Raw genomic sequence first — 21,141 nt, 5'->3', positions numbered from 1 at the left:
CTCCTGCTTTTAGCCGTCTCCCCTCTGAACAGTAGAATGACACTCCACTTCACAGGAAAAAAACAACTATTTTTTGGTTCCAGCTCGGTCCGAACCAAAGTACCACTTTCCAAGTTTTTTTGTTTGGTCGAAATGCTCTGAACAGTTCAAATGTTGTTTCACAAAAACAGAACCGTGAACTGAATCAAATCCATGTGACTCAGTGAACTGAATCAAATCCATGTGTGTATGTGTGCGTGCATGTGTGGTGTGTGTGGTGTGTGTGAGAGTGTGTGTTGTGTGTGTGTGTGCGCATGTGTGTGTACCTGAGAAGGCTAGCTCCAGCAGCACTATCCTGCGTCGGTCGCGTACACTGCTGATCTGGGGGAAGTAGACGTCGAGCACCAGCAACACCACGCTGGCCAGGAAGGCAACCATTGCTATGGAGACGCCATAGTTACAGGCGTCGTAGTTCTTGTTGAAGATGCAGTGCAGGCGCTCACTCCCCCAGTTAACATAGCCCTCGTTGATGATGGACGCAAACACTACCATGGAGAACACCTGCAAGTACACACACACACACGGTACCCAAAACACAATGGGATCTGGTGAGTCTTCCCGGGTCTTCTACGCTCACTGAGCCTTTAACTATAAAAGTGCAAAAACCCGCCACCAAACACCACCGCTGTAGAAATGAAGGTGAAGACGGCAACAACCCTAACAACGGAAAAATGGCAAGACGAGCCGATGACGCAGCTGAAAGAGGCGAGAGCGAGGAACGAAAAGGGGCCTAGGACGGGCGCCCTGCCCAGCCCCGCAATCGGCCCAATCTCGGGACCCAGAGAGGGGGACAGAGAAACAAGACAGCACACGCGCCACAGCACAAACAGGCAACGCAATGCACAATGCTAGTGTCAAGCATCTACGTAACAGTGTGTGTGTGTGCTGCTGTAGCCTGCCTACTCCTCATACAGCCGACTTATTAATGTCTTATTGTTGACATTGATGTCTGGTCTGTACCCCATGGGGGGTTTATCTTGCTGCTCTCTTTGCCTACAGTAGGCTCTCCATGTTTGCATGTTTGCACGTGGAAGGGCAGGGGGCTCCCAGAACAGAGCCATACCGCCAAATGAAACATTATACAAATACTAACAAAGTGGTCCTGACTGAACTGCTATTTTTGTACTCAAAGGAGAGAGTCACTGACTTGAAGTTCTTGGACCTGACCTGACATGGACACATCACCTCTCTTGTCAAGAAGGCACAACAGTGGCTATTTTCTGAGGACTCTCAGCGATGCTCTGGTGGGGTTTGCTAACTGCACTACAGAGTAATTAAAACTGCACCGGGCATCACATACACACACAACTACCGTCCCTAGAAGACATGTACAGGGCTCTATGTCTACATCACACACACACACACACACACACACAACTACCGTCCCTAAAAGACATTTACAGGGCACGATGTTTACAGGTCCAGGCTTATGAAAGAGTTCTTAAGAACTAAATGCTACAGGTCCAGATTTATGAAGAGTTCTTATCCATGTGAAGAATGTTGTTTTATGAAAATGACCTTGATGATACTTTTCTGTAAGGGAGGGTGGGAGTTGAAGGTAAACTGTTTCATTGTTAGTACCTTGTTTCACAAAATTAATCTTTGTATTAATTTCACTTCATGGATGAGGTGTAATATATGTATCTGTTATACTCAAAATCCCACAAATAAATCATACAAAAAAGAGAAAATGAACAATGATGACAATGATGTGTCTTTACACACACACACACACACACACACACACAGGATGTGTCTTTCTCTGAATCGTTCTGAATCAGAATGTCTATCTCTCACACACACAGAGAGAGCACTCACTCTCCTAATGATTTATTAATGACTTTTTCTCTTTCTAAAGGATGTCATTACAAAATATATATGCACCACTCACTAACCACACACACACTACATGGTCTTAACATGAACTAACCCAGTGCACATTTATGAAAGTGAATTTATTAAATCTTTTTCAAATCTGTACACTGTAATCTGAACTTCTATCAAGTATGAACTTGCCTATAGAGCAGCCCTTAACTTGTCAGTGGTCAAATGTGGCAGGAAGGCATTTGTTAAAGTCTACTTTCTTGGCTGGCTGTCAAATTACTTCTCAGATTTTATATTCATGTCTGTACACTTTCAAATTGTCACTTACTGTCAATTTTCTTGTACATTTAATGACATTTATGCAACTTGTATTTTTTATCCTGTTAACAAGTCATTTACACCTGTCAGTTCACAGTCATGTGATGGGAACATACTGTATGCAGCCAACTGTAAAAGCAGCTAAAGCGTTTCTTCACCTGGACACCTAAACAGCAATCATTTACCTTACTGACTGGGTAGGCCTACCTACAGATTGTAGTGTTACAATGTAATCCGATATATTAAACACAACACATTGGGCTTGGACAGAAATGTGGTAATACTACTTTCACACAAGTGATGGCACCCCTGTGTGTGTGTGTGTCTTATACAGTAGGTCCTCTAGGCTTTTGGCTCCTGTGGTGATTAGAGCATCAGCGCGAGCTGCTATTTTAGTGCGTCTCCCCCTCGCGCAGAGGTGTTACGTAGCGAATGGGCGAAATGTTCCATCATGGGACAGACACGTGCCAAATGATGCAGCGGAAATACATTTCCGCGATAAATAAACAGCACATCAACATCAAGAGATGCACTTACTAAGCAACGTTACCGCGATATTGTCTAGTGTAGCCTAAGTTACGTTAACACTGAGAATATTGAGGATCAAACAAATCATCTAATGAATCATCACCCTAAGATTGCCGTCACTCGACAGCCTCTACCAAAATCTGCGGGTGGTAGGCTAAACCTCACGGTTTAATGTCGCGTTTTGTAACCCTGATTAATTTCGCTAACTCATGCCAGGAGTGCGTCTCCGTGCTCCCCAGCTTCGAAAATAACCGGCTCCACACCCCGAAGCGAGCGCCACAGCCCCATCCTCGCTACACCTCGGCCTAAGGCGGCCGTGCCTCCCGCACCCCACCCGCGCGCTCACTGGGCTTTCTCGCGGCCAGACGACACAGGCTACTTACCCAAGACAACACGCGTAGGATGGTCCGTGGCTCGCGGATGAAGGATACCGGGTCGAAAGCCGCGCCAGCCCGGCCAGCGCCGAACGAGCCCGCCTTAGCATCCATGTCCTCGAGACTGCCCGAAATCTGAGAGGCAGCTGTTTATCGCGAGCGGCCCGCGTCACAATCTTAGAGAGAGAGAGAGAGAGAGAGGTGGGCACGAGGCACGAGCACTGCGCGTGCACGGTGGCATTCGATGAGTTTAAAGAGCCGCTCCATCCACTTACAGACACACAGTGAACACACACACGCACACACACACACACAGACAGACAGACATGTATGAGAGAGAGCATTAAGAGAAAAGACTAGTATAGCCAGGGGCGGACTGGGACCAAAAATCGGCCCTGGCATGAGCACTGAGAGTGATAGGCCTCATTGGCTATCACTCTGACTGATCAGGGGTAGCCATGGAGTACATGATCTCCATATTCAAATAGCCTAGGCTATACAAGCAATTATTAAAGAAGAGTTTCTGCTTGAATTCAAAGTATCATTTCAAATTATTCAATAGGCTACATTAAACTATACAATGCTCGACTGACAGCAGCACCAAACAGTTACTGAATTGCTGCACCAAACAGTTACTGAAACTGTCGTAGACTAGCCTGGCTAGCGCCACCACTTCTCAATGAGACGTGGTCTGGGAACCAAACGTTCATTTTCTCGTATTTGAAAAAAATGCCCAGATCCGTTTATTGGGTGCCACGGATGTCTATCAAATGCGTCTGTGCATAGCTCATCATCGTCTTGCTTTCCCCCCTGTTCTGTGATTGGTTCCCTATCTCAGGCGAAAATTTGCTCCATGGTCTCCAGGCTGCCTTAGCAGAGTGAATCTAATCGCGCGCAAGGCAGCATGGGAACACCCAGGCTAGTCGTAGACGTTAATCACTGTAGGACAACTGAAACAACACAAAATAAACAGGGCTGTTGCTGGGAATATGTTGTAGGCTATACTACATTGCTGGTACATTTTGTAACATTATAGCTACATTAACTAATTATCTTTAATGTCTTCCAGTAGCCTATCGTATAGGTTACTGTATATTAGTTGGCTTGTGCATGAATATGACTTGATGTTTTGTAGCCTACATTTCCGTCAGTCTAAAGTCTTTTAGCCCATCTTTACCATGATAACTCTTCCAAGATAGAACCCTTTCGACGCTCTACTTTGAGAGACCAACCACCACTCATGCCATCGATGTTTCTCGGCGTCTGACGGAAACTGATCAATCTGACCAACAATTTGACACTCTTTTGCTGTCCGGGGTTGCAAATCGTTCATTTAGAACATTTAAGTTGCGCTGTTTGTTATTATAATCACAGCACGGCCTTACGTTATCATAACCACATCATTACATTATCGCAAGTCATCATAATCATCATCGTCAGCATGGCATGTCACACATAGCCTAGCTGCTCCACCACTGAGTTCTTATCATGTAGCCGCAAATCTCCACCACCTGCTCACTGTCCCTCTGTATGCTTGCTTAGCCTACATCCTCGTTCAAACTCAACGAACTTCAACATGTTGCTGACATATGCTAGCCTATTTGCAATATTGTATTTTTGAAGCTTCTACATTGGTGTTACTTTTGCACTACACTACCAGCATCCGCCGCAATTTTGTGACCGTGGTAAAGTTGGTTTTATATTGGACGTTGGATATTCGACACATTCGAAAAATCTATTTAGCACTGACTACGAGGGTCGAGTTTGTGTCAAACCAACTTTAATATGTCTAAACAATGCCTGCCTATATTACACAAAGCTTCTTTTGTCAAAAAACCCATGTTTTGATTTTATGAAATTTTTATGCTGATAACAGATTTCAATCTATTATGTGGCTTCACCTTTTGACTTACCCATACTAAAACACATCTCCTGAACTCGGCTAATTGCCCTTTCTAGTACACAAAACTTCTTTTTCCCTAAAACCTACTCTTTGATTTTATACAATTTTTTTAATGTTAAATGTTTCAAATCTATTATGCGGCTTGCCCTTTTGACCTACCCATGTCAAAACACATCTGGTGAACTCAGATTACTGTTCTATATAGTACAGAAAGCTTCTTTTTCCCAAAAGCCCACACTTTGATTTTCTAAATATTTTTTAATGTAAAAAAAATGCTTTAAATGCTTCAAATCTATTATGCGGCTTCCCCTTGTGACCTACCCATGTCAAAACACACCTGCTGCACTCAGCTAATTGCCCTACATAGTACACAAAGCTTCTTTTTTTCAAAAACTCACTCATTGATTTTATATAAATTTTTTACTATTAAAAAATGCTATAAATCTATTGTGCGGCTTGACCTTTTGACCTACCCATGTCAAAACAAATCTGCTGCACTCAGCTAACTGCCGTACATAGTACATAAAGCTTCTTTTATTCAAAAACTCACTTATTTCATTAAACGAAAGAACAAATATGTATCTTTATCTGGTATAAATCCCATTAGGATCATCATGTGCCCACATGGTGATTTGGGGGTCCATTTTAAAACCAACTTTACCACGGTATTTTGTGTAGGCAACTTCAATTAACTTTTGATGCACTCACAGAATCCTGGCTCTGAGCCAAAATGCGAGGGGTGGGCCTGACGTGAGCTGTTATTGGATCAGTCGAGTGTCAATATGGAAATGTAATCAGTTGGCCGCTGATTGTCCTTCCTTTGGGCCGATCGTTGGCCAAAATGATTAAATTATATGTATAGCCTAATCACAGTCCCCACAGGGATTGCTGTAATAACTAACAGCAGTAGTGTTATTTGTGCTGTAATTAATACAGTATGTTTTATGCGTACTACAACAAATCACAGTAGGCTACCCACAGGGATTGCTGTAACAACTAACTACAGTATCAACATGAACTACTGCAATTTATGTAGTAATATTAACTACTGTATTTTCATTTACAGCAATTCTTCATTAGTCTCAAATATCTAAAATATGAGACATTTAAAATACAGAGACAAAGAGATTAAAGGTTTAAAAGGTCCTTTGTTTTAACTTTGCCCATGAGTGAACTACACATACACAAAGCAAACACGCATGCATGCAAATTGCCCCCTCTCTCTCTCACACACTGTTATGCAGATGCTCCTGTAGCATTAATATTGTGTTGCCTGTTTGCGCTGTGGGGCGTGGGTTGTCTTGTCTCTCTGTCTCCCTATCTAGGTCATCCCGAAAAGGGGCGATTGCTTGGGCGGGGCAGGGCCTATATAAGACGGCCGCGTCCTAGAAGGAGGGCTATCTTTTCGTTCCTCGCTCTCGCCTCTCTCGGAGCGGAACTGCTGGCTGCGTCGCACTGCGTCGTCCTCTGCTATCGCCATTTTTCCTTTGTTTATTCTTCAATAATTCTTAAAAAATGTATTTGATTTGGGGGCCCAGACCACCTTGACATCATCAGTAATATTGAATATAGTGTTATCATTCACACCAGTGGGCATCCTAGATTCTGCTTGACTCTTTCCACACACACAGAAAATTATGGCTTATTTCATATGTTTCTATTTCATATACCTTCGAATTCATATAAAGTGTACAGTTAATGTATAGTATTTTTTAATCTGCATAAATACTATTAATCTGCTTAATTGCTAAACATATTTAGTCATTTGAATACTTAATAATTAATAATTATTTTTAAACTATTACACCTAGGCAAATTTTAATGTGGTGTGTAGGCCTAGGTGTAATTGAGTGCTTGTCACTTTAAGAAATACGTGAGTAATTACTGTAGCCTTCAGTCTCACGGTTTTAGGCTAGTGAATAATAGTTGCACATAATGTATAAGGATATGTGGGATGCAATTCATTGTTGTCTGTCATTAGATAAAATAAATGTAAATAAAAAACTATCAAGTTCATAGAAGGGATCATGTTCAATAATGATTTTAGCACTAATGACGAATGACACACATGACCTGAGCTAGCAGAATTAGTTAGCAAGGAGCTCTCTCCTTTTTCTCTCAATTTTTCCTTTGTTTGCAATATACGTTTGTTAAGATTTGAAGTTGATATACTCACGTATACAGGCTAGTTGTAAAGCACTTGTACTTTATTTATGTTTATCTGAGCGGGTGGTGTTTGGTGGCGGGTTATTGCACGTTATTAGAAACAGGCCCAGGGAGTGAAGCAGACCCGAGAAGACTCACAAATCCTTATTGTCTTTTGTTTACAGTCGGGAGTCAGCTTGGTTTTCTTTTGAGTCAGTCAGTCTGGTCTCGTAACACACACACACTAACAGACTTACCCACACAGACTCACTCACACACACACACACACACACACACACACATACTCTCTCTCACACACACACACAGACTCACACACACACACACACACACACACACACACACACACATACTCTCTCTCTCACACACACACAGACTCACACACATGTACACACATAGGGCTTTTAGACAGAGATAGATAGATAGATAGATAGATAGATACTTTATTGATCCACAGGGGAAATTCAAGGTCTCAGTAGCATACAGACATCACACACACATTCACTAACAGCAGAAAAAGTAAATTAAAAAGTAAAATTAAAAGTATATAATATAAAAACACAAATAAGCAATAAGGACAGTAGAAGATAAATATATACTAAATACTAAATATACTAAAATACAAATTATAAAAATGGTGATTCTCTTTTAAGGATCATTTAAGTATTACTTTTGTCACAATTATTTCTCCTAATTTTGCCTTAGGAGAAATAAAACAAGCAAAAGATGAGACACATAGCAATAAGACAAGTAGGAGTCACATAAGAGATATTAGTTTGAGAAGCAGGAGAAATACGGGAGACCTCTTATATGTTTGAGTGTAGTCTCACTTACAACTTGTTTCTCCTTAGGAGAAATACAGGAGATCTCTTATAGGTTTGAGTGTAGTCTCACTTACAACTTGTTTCTCCTTAGGAGAAATAATAGAGCAAATGAGGAGACATTGCAATGAGAAACTGTTGAGAAGTAGGAGTTACAATTGAGATATCAGTTTGAGGGTCAAAAAATAGGGCACTCCAAAGCATTTCAAACTTTTATTTTATAAAACAAAAGCAAAACAGTTGTACTTTTAAAAATGGACTTTAAGCAATAGGAGCTTGCACAGATGCACTTTAAAATGGACTTCAAGCAATGGAACCATGTTAATGCCTTGATATGTTCTTTTTATAATGTGTATTCTTATTTATTTTTTGTGTGTGAGTGTGTATGTGAGTATTATTTTTAAAAGCTGCACAAGCAAATTGCATTGTATGGACCAACTGCACAATGACAATTTAAGACTATCTATAAATCATACAACATGGATAAATGAACTAATAAACAATAACATAAACAAACTGAACTTGTGCCAAAGCGTGCCATACTGTGTACAATGGTGGATGAAAGCGTGGGCTGGTCAATCTGCGTCTTTTATCCTGGTGGTGGAACCAACCAAAGGGAGGAGGGAGAGAAGAGCAGAAAATAGAACATTGTTAGTTTGTGAGCCACTCAAAAAATACAAAGTAAGACATTTGTTTGACCTCTGCTGCTTTCATAACTGTGGGAATTTTGATACAGCACAAAAGATCAGACACACCTTATTAATCACTTAAACACAGAATGGGGATATAGCTACCACTCACATTTGCTATATGTTGCCCAATTGAAAAACAGATTGTATTGATATATTTGTCATGCTTAAACAAGTTTGTTGAATTCCCTCACCTCATCTAGTGAGTAAACTGTATTGTCAGGCTAGGATTAACCCTATCCAGCTTACCGCTAGGCAAAACCTTGTTTTTGGTTGGACTAAGCCTATTCAGTGTAAAAAAAAAAAAAATGGGCATCTGAAAATAGTTTAGTTCAGAGTCCTGATGTCAAAAAAAAAAGTAATTTGGGCAATTTTTTTTTTTCATCATCTGGGAGCTGGCTCCATAGTCAGAATGCATAACAACTAAATGCAGGCGTTGCCTTGTTTAGTTCTGATAGTGGGTTTCAACAGGAACATTTATCCTGTGATCAGTGAGGTTTAAGTGATGAGTATTGCTGGAACATGTCACACAGTCTCATTGAAGGGCAAATCTGGTGTAAACTGATTCAAAGCCTTGTTGTTCGAGCTCACCAGGCACTGTCCAAAGGACAAAGAACAATAAAATGTGTCATAACCTAGACAAGTTATGGACAAGAAAGTAAAAGCTGACTCAATATGGCAAAAAAGCCTTGTATCTTCTTTCCATTACAGGGTTTCCCCAGGTTTGACCACCCCAAATAAGACTTTTAAGACCACTTACATGAAAATTAAGACCTACATCACACCCATTATGTGGTTGTAAAACACCAGATCAAATCCATAATGACAATTAAAACAACACTTCCCCATGATGTGCTGTCCTCTCCTTTCGACTGATTATGTTGATTCATTGCTGGCGGTGCGAAAACCCAAAGTAGTGTTTGCGCATATCCTAAGAAATTAGACTAGTGTAGTTGCCACGATACCAAAATTATTGTTTCGATACGATACCACATCAAGAATAGCGATTTCGATACTTCTTCGATAATTCTTAAAAAATGTATTTGATTTGGGGGCCCAGACCACCTTGACATCATCAGTAATATTGAATATAGTGTTATCATTCACACCAGTGGGCATCCTAGATTCTGCTTGACTCTTTCCACACACACAGAAAATTATGGCTTATTTCATATGTTTCTATTTCATATACCTTCAATTCATATAAAAGTGTACAGTTAATGTATAGTATTTTTTAATCTGCATAAATACTATTAATCTGCTTAATTGCTAAACATATTTAGTCATTTGAATACTTAATAATTAATAATTATTTTTAAACTATTACACCTAGGCAAATTTTAATGTGGTGTGTAGGCCTAGGTGTAATTGAGTGCTTGTCACTTTAAGAAATAATCGTGAGTAATTACTGTAGCCTTCAGTCTCACGGTTTTTAGGCTAGTGAATAATAGTTGCACATAATGTATAAGGATATGTGGGATGCAATTCATTGTTGTCTGTCATTAGATAAAATAAATGTAAATAAAAAACTATCAAGTTCATAGAAGGGATCATGTTCAATAATGATTTTAGCACTAATGACGAATGACACACATGACCTGAGCTAGCAGAATTAGTTAGCAAGGAGCTCTCTCCAGATGTAAAAGTTTGCGCTGTCTATTTCTAAATGACATTAAACCCAATAGTAGACCTACGTACATCTAATAGCTTAGGTAGGTTAGCAACACAAAATTGAGAGGTGCAGGTGAGCAAATCAACTTGATATTAGCCTATTATTATGTGTTACCAGAGAATCACTTAAGCTAAACTAGCAGCCATGTCTTGCTGTTTATGGCACGACAGCTGCGCATATGTGTGTGAGGAGAAAAGACACACAGCCACAGGCTTGGGGAGGAGGCAGTAGAAGCATGCCTTGTGCACACGAACAAGAACACGGTCATTCTTTAAAGTATTGATACTAATAAAATTAGGTATTGTGACAACTGCTAATAGCTATTGCGACACTTTTGTAGTATCGCTGCACCGTGCAACACTAAATTAGACTCTCTGATGTTACGCAACCCCCTGTTGAATTTTCACATTGTTGTTGTTTTTTCCCCCATTTCTCCAGCTTGCAGGCTAGTATAATTAACATTTCAGACCTTCGTTTAAAACATTAAGACTTCGGCAACGTAATTTAAGACTTTTTCAGACCTTAATTAAGGAACATGACATTTAAGACCGTTTAAAGACTTTTAAGACCCCGCGGCTACCCTGCATTAGGTCAGGAATACCAAGTACTTCTATACGGCTCTGGGCTATACTTCCCTGTCCATAACTCAGAATTGGCTGTGCCACATTTTCTTTTTCCTATGAACAGCAGTGATTTCCAACAAGAGCTATGGATCAATTCATACCGGATTTGTCCTTTAAGTGATTTGTAAACAAGTAGGAGTGCTTTAGGTGATCCGGTAAATCAAAGACAATGACTCAATATTACATCTAAATTAGCCCAAAAAATTTAGCTCTGATCACTCAAGAGACACTGACAATTGTCAAGAACAAAAAAAAATACAGAAAATACAGTATACACTTGAGCCTGTTTCTGTTTATCTGGATGTTTTGCCTCATGCCACCCTTGAATCAGTGCCTCACTAGTGCCACCCTTGTTAAAAATGTCTAGAATCGCCACTGTGTATATATAATATTAGGATGGATGGATGGAGCCTAGTTGTAGATAGATAGATAGATAGATACTTTATTGATCCCCAAGGGGAAATTCAAGAAGATTGTAGGTCTAGGCCTAATGTTTAATGTGAAATAAAATAAGTAGCCTAAAAGGCAACATTCGAAATGAGGAGAAATAAGGCAAGATAAGAGTGATTGGGGAGAAAAACTGAGTAGCCTTGGCTATTTTAAAGATCTTAACGTGAGCTTAAAATAAAATTTGAGCTGAGACAAGGCTGGTTCCTTGAACCATTAATCAGCAAGTTTAATTTAATTTTTTTAGTTTTTTTTATGTTGACCCGAAATCCTGGAAACCCAGGAACATCACGTTGTTGGGCAGTGAATGCATGTCGGCTTAATTAGATTGTGGTGGATCAATCATATTGTCTTCTTAAATCGTAAAATATTCTGTGGTCTCAGTTCACTGTTGAATGGGCCTAGCCTACCCTATGCTTGCTCAATATGCTTTGTCTAGTAGAGGTGCTTCAAATTAGCGCTTTTAAAAATCACCTGTCTCAGAATAGAAGAGGTCCAGGGCAATTCTGCGCAAAACTGTCACATCCATATTTAGCCTAGTTGGCGTTACGGACGTGACAGTTTTGCATGGTATTGCCCCCGTATCGTTATATAAAGCTCTGTTCTCGCTGTCTAGCTTCCTCCTCTTTGAGCAATCGATGATTTGAAAATAACTTACTTATCGTTAACTTAGATATCCATCTGATTGTTTCTCGTCCCGTCTCCTCTCTCCTCGCTTCGTTTCAGGCTATCAGTCTCTTCCCCATAGTAGGCTACTTTACTCACTGACTCGACTTTATCAGAATTCACAGATTTCACTGGCTGAGTAGCAGCAAGCGAAATGATGGTTCCTGAAGCTGCTGAAGTAAATGCTGTTATCCTAACCAACGAAACATTTAGCGCAGCTTTGAAATCTTACGTGAAAATCTAAATTAGGCTATTATGGTCTGGGTCCGGATAGGATCACGTCACGGTCCGGACTCGGATCGCGGTCCACCATTTGGTGATCCCTGGTATACACCATACAACAAATATTGTTGGTGAGTTAATCATTTTGGCCATGTCTTTTTTTTTACTTTTGATGTATGTTCAGCCCATCTGTAAAATATCTTCATAAAACCTAGTGGAAATTTCGCCTCTATCATTTCTATGACAATGTGATTTTGTAGCTTTCGTAGCTACACAGTTTGACGTTAACTGTATAAAGGCTGAATAATTTTAGTGCAATAGAGGCCTACACTTTATAAAAAAGCCCACCAATAATACTCACCACAATTGGAAATAATTTAAAATAAGAGAAAATGACCCCAGGTTTATGGATGTTTTGGAACCTCCAGCCCTCGTAACAAAAGCCTTCTTGACCTTTGTGATTCCACAGCTGTCCATCCGCAGAGCGTTCCACAGTGCATAACGTAGGCTGCAAATAAAAAGCAAAATCAATCTATCAGTGTGGTAATAATAGCTCTGAAACTGACACTTTCAGTCATTGATTTTGATTAGCTGAAACGTGTTCCTTTCTGTTGTAATTCCCAAGTTACACAAAGTTACACAAGGTTACACATCCTTGTGTACACATCCCTACGCAAAGAATGGTAAAAAATGAAGTTGTTACAAGCTGTGGCCAATGTTCCACTTACCATTGTGTGACAGTCTACATGAACTATTTATTGGTGTAGGGGTGTCTTTATAAAACCATCAACAACCAGGCTGAAATTACTAAAAGAGGAATACAATAAATCATCTGTTGGAAATTGATCTTAATGCCTCAATTAAAAAATAAAAAAATTATAAATGTTATTCCTTAAAATACAGGAGGCATAAGTAAGGAACCCCCTATGTTAAAATCCCATAGAGGCAAGCAGATTTTTATTTTTAAAGGCCAGTTATTGAATGGACTATGCATCCTGATAAAGTTCCCTTGGCCTTGTAATTAAAAGATAGATAGATAGCCCCACATCACTTACCCTTCACCATACCTAGATATATCATGGTTTTATTTCAGTTAGGCTAATAGCTGGTTTGATTTGCATGCTACAGATTCTATTAATGGCAAAATAAATGTTGACTGGTAAGTTATTCATGACTGCAGATGCTGACTTGCCTATTTAATTTAATTTAACTTAATTTATTGTGCTTATAGATGCCAAAACATAACACATGTATCATGGCGCTTTACAGAATGTAGGCAATCAGAGAAAGAAGGGAAGAAAGGAAGAAAAGAAAAGCAAGAGAGGCCCATGGGTAACCGGGTAACAGGGGCGAGAGAGAGAGAGAGGCCCATGGGTAACAGGGGCGAGAGAGAGAGAGAGGCCCAAACAGGGGCTTAGAGAGAGAGAGAGGAGAGAGAGGCCCATGGGTAACAACAGGGCTAGAGAGAGAGAGAGAGGCCCATGGGTAACAGGGGCGAGAGAGAGAGAGAGAGAGAGGCCCATGGGTAACAGGGTAACAGGGGAGAGAGAGAGAGAGAGAGGCCCATGGGTAACAGGGTAACAGGGCGAGAGAGAGAGAGAGAGGCCCATGGGTAACAGGGTAACAGGGGCGAGAGAGAGAGAGAGAGGCCCATGGGTAACCAGGGTAACAGGGGGGAAAAACTCCCTAGAATTGGAAATATTTATAGGAAGAAACCTCGAGCAGATCCACGACTCAAGGGCCTGACCCATCTGCCTAGGGTCAGTACAGGACAGTAAGGTCTGTATACATGACAAATGCATATGATAGTCGGGTGTAGAGAATAAGACATGGTGTTAAAAGCACTTGAGCTGAAAGTTACAAGAGGTGGGATGATTACGTATCCGTTATGGTAATTTATTATTCCTGATTTAGTGACAGAAAGTTCAATAGTCCAGCGTTGGAATTGTCCAGGGAAAGGGAGTTGTCGAGGGGCATGTGGTGGGTTGGCAGACGGGCCAGTAATCCGGGCAGAGTTGCCATAGGCTGGTGGTGGGTCGCTAGGCTGTACGGGCCAGGAGTCCAGATAGGGGGACAGTAATAGGGCAATCGGGGATGGGACTTCAGGTGAGATGGGTGAGAGGAGGGCCAACACATGGATGGTTGATGACTGGTGATGATATACCTCACAAGTGAGGTACAGTAAGGGAAAGAAAGAGAGATGTAGAGTGGGTTAGTATTACTAAAAATCAGAATGGTTAATGTCAATAAGTAATCAGTAGTACTATATATTGTTACAGTATACCATGGTGGGAATAGGCAAGAGAGGAAGAGTTGAGAGAGAGAGAGAAGGGGGAGAGGAGAGGGGGGGTTGTACGGCGTGACACATGAAAAGTCCATGACAGCACTATGCTATAGCAGCATAACTAAGGCATGGTGAGGGGTAGTCGACACCAGCGCAGGTATGGTCAGTGACCACCATCGCATGCGCGACTGGGGTGCCAGTCACACGAGGACTCAGCAGGGTGGTCCATTCCAAAAAACCCTGAGGTGGGTGAATTTCCACGCACCATACCTAACTATGGGAGGCAGTAAAGAGGTATGTTTTAAGTCTAGACTTAAAAATAGGGAGGGTGTCTGCTAGTCGAATTGAGGTAGGAAGATTATTTCAGAGGAGGGGTGCGCGATAGCTGAAAGCTCTGCCTCCTACTGTAGTTTTTGAGATTCTTGGAATTACAAGAAGGCCAGTATTCTGTGATCGTAGCGGTCTGGGTGGGTTATATGGGACTAGGAGATCTTTAATATATTCTGGTGCCTGGCCATTAATGGCTTTGTATGTTAGAAGTAATATTTTGAAGTCAATGCGACTTCTAACAGGCAGCCAGTGTAGAGATGCCAGGATAGGGGAAATATGTTCATATTTTTAGTTCTAGTGAGTGTCGCGAGCAGCTGCATTTTGTATAAGCTGTAAGCTCTTTAGACAGGTGTTATTGCAGCCAGCGATAGAGCATTGCAATAATCAATCCTTGAGGTGACAAAAGCATGGATTAATTTCTCAGCGTCTGGTAGGGATAAAGACTTCATTATCTTTGAAATGTTCCTTAAATGATAAAATGAAGCGTTGGTAATCTGTTTTATGTGATTACTTAGTGATAGGTCTTGGTCAATTGTAACTCCTAGATTTTTAACACATGTGGATGAGGATAGTCGGAGATCAGTAAATGTAGCTTGTGATGAGGATAGGATATCCCTCATCTTTTTAGGACCTAAAACCATGACTTCTGTTTTATCGGAGTTCAAAAGCAGGAAATTGTTCGTCATCCATGTCTTTATGTCTCGTATACATGTGTCAAGTTTGGCTAACGGAATCAATTCGTCAGGTTTTATGGAAAGGTATAGTTGTGTATCGTCTGCATAAGAATGAAATTTAATGCCATGTTTCCTAATTTCTGAGCCTAGAGGAAGCATATAGAGAGAAAATAACAGGGGCCCTAGTACTGAGCCTTGAGGCACCCCATATTTTACCATAGTCTGGGTAGATGGTTCATTGTGAACCTGTACAAATTGTCTGCGGTTAGAAAGGTATGATCTAAACCAAGCGAGTGCTGAGTCTTTAATGCCTATCGAATGTTCAAGCCTGTGGAGTAGTATGTTGTGGTCTATGGTGTCAAAGGCAGCACTGAGGTCCAGGAGGACCAATATTGATATATGTCCATTATCGGCAGCGATGAGGAGGTCATTAAAAACTTTAACTAAGGCTGATTCAGTACTGTGGTGAGCTCTGAAACCAGACTGATATAATTCTTGGATTTTATTCATATGCAAGAAGGTACCAATTTGTTTCGACACTATTTTTTCTAGTATTTTGACAAAAAAGAGATTAGATATAGGCCTATAGTTGGCCAGGTTGTTAGGGTCAAGGGTAGGCTTTTTGAGGGATGGCTTAATGACAGATAACTTAAACGACTGTGGTACATGGCATTGTCCAAGAAAGGGAGAGCAGTCTTCAGAAGATGAGTAGGAATAGGATCTAGTAGACTAGTTGTAGATTTTGATGAAGAGATTGTGGAAGTGAGGTCTAATATGTCAATAGGTGTAAATGAATTCAACGTTGTTCGTCTCATCTGTGAGTCAATTATGTTTTCGCTACCGTTCAACAATGGAGTATGAATATTTGGTGAGACTGACTGGATATTAATCTTATCTCTAATTGTTTCAATTTTGTCATTGAAAAAATTCATGAAGTCATTACTGTTTAGGCAAATAGGGATAGATTCGGTTACTTCAGTGTGGCTCTTCGTCAGGCGGGAGATTGTGGTAAAGAGAAATTTTGTATCGTTTTTGTTTTCTTCGATCAGCGAGGAATAGTAGGTTGACTTAGCCTCGTTGAGTGCTTTTTTGTAGGTGATAAGGCTATCTTTCCATGCTTGCCGAAAAACTTCCAATTTAGTGGTACGCCATTTTTGTTCAAGTTTACGCGCTGTTTGTTTGAGTGTTTTTGTCTGTGTGGTATACCATGGAGCACGCCTTACTTGTTTTCTCATTCTCTTTTTGAGTGGTGCTACTGAATCAAGGGTTGAGCGTAATGAGTTCATCACATTATCAGTTAACAAGTCGACCTCAGAGTGGATTAAGGAAAGGGCCTGGATTAGTCCGGATGGGCTGGATTAAGGGATGGGGCTTCTGATAGGCTACCACATGAGTCCGGGATGGGCTGGATTAAGGGATGGGGCTTCTGATAGGCCTACCACATGAGTCCGGGATGGGCTGGATTAAGGGAAGGGGCTTCTGATAGGCTACCACATGAGTCCGGGATGGGCTGGATTAAGGGATGGGGCTTCTGATAGGCTACCACATGAGTCTGGGATGGGGCTTCTGATAGGCTACCACATGAGTCCGGGATGGGCTGGATTAAGGGATGGGGCTTCTGATAGGCTACCACATGAGTCTGGAATGGGGCTTCTGATAGGCTACCACATGAGTCTGGAATGGGGCTTCTGATAGGCTACCACATGAGTCTGGAATGGGGCAAGCGTAAGTGAAATCTTTTCTAGAAAGTCTGCATTAGTTTTTTCAGATACGCCGCGGCTGTAGTGTTCAGCTAAATTAGGTACTGCATGTTGTAATGTCATTGTAAAAGTAATTAGATGGTGGTCAGTTAAGGTCGGGTGTTGTGGCAAGATTGTTAACTGCTCTATGTTTATGCCGTATGACAAGACTAGATCAATAGTATGGTTATGTCGGTTAAGTGGGGTGAATTAACATTTTGGCAGAACCCGACATGGTCAATTAGGGATTGAAATGCAATTGTGAGACAATCGTGCACATTATCCATATGAATATTAAAATCACCCAATATAAGTATTTTTTCTGTTTGGATAGTTAAAGTGGAAAGGAAATCAGAAAATTCCTCTAAGAATTCAGTGTAGGGGCCAGGGGGTCTGTACAATGTGACCACAGTTACAGGCTGATCAGTTTTCCAGTCTGGTGGTAAAAAATTGAGGACTAGAACTTCAAAAGATTTAAACTTGTGTGTGAGCTTGGGAGATGTGAGAAGACTAGATTGATAGATTGTAGCTACTCCACCTCCCCTGCCAGTGTGGCGTGGTACATGATAATTCAAATGGGAGGGAGGTGTAGACTCATTTAATGGAAGGTATTCATCTGGTTTAAGCCAGGTTTCAGTAAGACACATAACATCTATATGATTGTCAGTAATAATTTCATTAACCAAGGCAGTTTTACTTGACAGTGATCGAATATTAAGTAAAGCAAGTGTAAGTTGCGTTTTTGGAGGAATTTGCTTCACCGGAGAAGTTTTTATCGTAATAAGATTGCTACTAATAATTCCCCTAGTGGGTCGAGTAAGAGTTGACAGTCTTGGTACAGACACCCTCTCTATTTGGCCTTGTATGCCCTGTATACCTGGGTGACTGTTAGGACAGCAGAGATCTGTGTAAGACCTTATCTCTGCTTCCTGGATCTCTGGTTAAGCCAGAACTAGCCTCGGTTAAGTGACGGTCTATGTTCCTTGAAAGGAGGGCAGTACCCTCCCATGTGGGATGGATACCGTCTCTTTTCAACAGTCCAGGTTTCCCCCAGAAGGAGCTAAAGTTATCTATGAAGCCCACATTGTTATTGGCACACCACTTTGACAGCCATCGGTTGAGGTCCGAAATTCTGCTGAGCATTTCATCACCTCTTTTAATGGGTATGGGTCCAGAGAAAGTTACAGAGTCAGACATCTGTTGCGCGAACCTGCACACGGAGATAAAGTTTTGTATGGTGATCTCCGATTGACGCAATCGGACATCATTAGTACCAGTGTGGATGACTATTTTTGAGTATTTTACGATTAGCTTTAGCCAGCACTTTCAAATTTGATTCGATGTCGTTAGCTCTGGCCCCAGATATCGATTTTACTATGGCCGATGGAGTCGCTAGCATCACGTTTCGTATAGTAGAAGCGCCAATGACCAGAGTAGCAGGTTTCTCGGTTTCTCTAGCTAAGGGGGAGAATCTATTAGAAACATGAATAGGTTGGTGGTTAGCAGTGGGCTTCCTTCGTTTGGATTTAGATCCAGGCGAAACAGGCCCAACGGGCTGCTTTCGCTTGGGTCTGGCTCCCCTAACAGTCACCCAAGGACTATCCCCTTGCTGCAAGGGGGCTGTCATGGTTGCGCTAACTGTGCAGTCGGCTGGTGCATCCACACAATTTACCAAGGGTTCTGCCACTAGCTGTTTGCTAATCTGATCCAGTGTGTGGATGCGATTCTCTAGTTCACCTGTCCTCGCCTCCAAGTTAGCTATTAGTCTGCATTTTTTACAAGTAGCATGTCCACTAAAGGAGGCTGAAGAGTTAGCTAGCATGTGACACGCCGGGCAACGGAGAGAATCGGAAATAGGAGAGGCAGGGGCAGCAGAGGACCCTGCCATCGTCCTTAAGATAGATTAGACAAGTGAATTATATTAGACAAGTGAATTGGCTACACGAGTGGTTAAGAGTGGAGTTTTTACGTAAATAAAACCTAATTAAGTGGATTACGTGGAAAGAAAAACAGGAGCGAGCTAGCGTGAAAGCAGCCACTCTGACACTACAAAGGAAATGACGTAAATTCGCTTACCGTAATCCTTCAAGCTCTCGATTCCTCGACCGCAGCAACGCTACTTCCTAGTTTACCTGGGTTACAAGAATGCCCTTTCATTCCTGTTACAATATGCTGTAATTTATAGCAGGTTAAACAAAAAGTGAGAACATATTGTGGGGAAAATATACTTACCATTTTGGTACGCTGTTTGTTCAGCAATTTGATCTGATGGTCTAGCGTAGTCTTCCAATTTTTAAGAAGCTGCCAGCCTCTTTTCAGTGGCATTGAGCTGGAACCAGTTTAAAACCAGTGGCAATAACGTTAGCTTGGCCATCTTGACTGACATCCCAAAGACATTTTAAAATTCCGCATTTTGGCTACAGCATGGCTTAACACCATTCAAAACATACAGACTAAAGCTGTATAAGGCAAAGTAAGCTAGCAACGTTAAATTGTCTAACGTTAGCTTTATATACAAGCGGCACAGCCAGTGATGTAACTTACAAGTAGCTAACATTAACTAGCTAGCTAACTTTATGTGCTGCTTCGTCAGGTTGTTCAATGATAAATTGAGTCTAAAAATATGCAAGAACGTTAGCAAATTACCAAAATGTTAATGTACCTTCTCTGGGTTTTCGTGGTGGCACAATACTTCATACCCACACAACGTTTCACTTGGTTTCACTGGGCGCCAAATCTAGACTGCATTTTCTGGTAGCAGCTAGGAGTCTTCTGCACGCGAGTTTGTCACGTCCGACCATCATAGACCTCTGGAGTCTAACTTGATTTCTCTAACTTGCTAACAAGTCGCAAGTTAGCTCTGGGGTAGCAAAAATCTAATTGTGCCGCCTTCACGTAACATTATAATATCTACTCGAAGGTTGAAGACAAAAGTGCGTTCAGGAAAACGTCTGCATGTCCCAATTCGTCGTCTCCCTGGCCTGCGCTGAATTTAACAGGTGATTTTTATATGGGCTCTTTGCCTCCTCCTCGTATGGCTCAAGGCTGCTCAACTGATGTTCTCACTTCTCCTTGATTCATAGTTTTTATTCTTTGAAATAGCCTATTTTTCTAGTAAATGAAAATGCTTTTCATAAGTTGATAGTACTGGCAATAGTTAGGCTGCAATGTTTAAATTAAAATAAGTTTACTGTCACGTTATGGATCTAGCCCATAAAGAAGCAGAAACGTTTGTTTCTTTAGCCAGGTGTAATGCTACTGTTGCAATCAGGAAAACCCTGATGCTAAGAGTAGGCTAAATAGAAAGAGGAACACGGACATTCAAAGGGAGGATTAATCTTTTTTGTAGGCTAGCATAACCCTTCTGGTTGATATGTCAACATAACCAAAATAACACAGTTAAAAAACATGTTTAACACGTTAGTTTGGCACTTGGTATACCAGACTTAACTGATGCATAAAGCTTTAAACCTGAACATTTCCCAAAGGCACTGACCTTTCCAAGTACAAGGTAAAGGTAGGGTACATAGACGTCAGTCAGAGAAGCAGACACTCAACGGAACATTTGACGGTCACATTGGCATTTTATCAGTTGTTACATCGGAGCATTTCTCATGCTAATAAGTCATTCAGTGATGGGGAATTTGTGATGTGTGTCAGATATCTTTGCGGCTCTTGTGTTGAAATTTTTTTTGGCTCTTCATGCTGGACTGGTTGGCCACCCCTGGCATAGATGGTAGCTTTTTTGTAGGCGAACTTCAGAGGTCTGTCAGAGCATAGCCTGCATAGTCTGCATAGTCTTGTACCACTGTCTTTATGCCTCAC

The 21,141-nt window shown here is 41.2% G+C and overlaps 1 protein-coding gene across 2 annotated transcripts in view; it reads right to left on the bottom strand.

Annotated features, from left to right (window-relative positions):
- Positions 1–3,284, bottom strand: part of syngr3b (synaptogyrin 3b) — a 12,832-nt gene extending 9,548 nt beyond the window's left edge. Inside the window, exons 1-2 of one of the 2 annotated variants that reach the window (XM_048248186.1) lie at positions 3,093–3,284; positions 306–540 (exon numbers count right to left, since the gene is read on the bottom strand). In XM_048248186.1, coding sequence (XP_048104143.1) covers positions 306–540; positions 3,093–3,197 — 340 coding nt within the window. In that variant the 5' untranslated portion in view covers positions 3,198–3,284. The remainder of the gene's footprint in view (positions 1–305; positions 541–3,092) is intronic. The other variant, XM_048248185.1, reaches the window with a different exon arrangement.
- Positions 3,285–21,141: the final 17,857 nt, after the last annotated feature.

This window comes from Alosa alosa, chromosome 7 (genome assembly GCF_017589495.1).
Source record: "Alosa alosa isolate M-15738 ecotype Scorff River chromosome 7, AALO_Geno_1.1, whole genome shotgun sequence".
NCBI lineage: Eukaryota > Metazoa > Chordata > Actinopteri > Clupeiformes > Clupeidae > Alosa > Alosa alosa.
The sequence above is the reverse complement of the archived record's forward strand: the minus strand, read 5'-3'. Positions and strand labels throughout refer to the sequence as shown.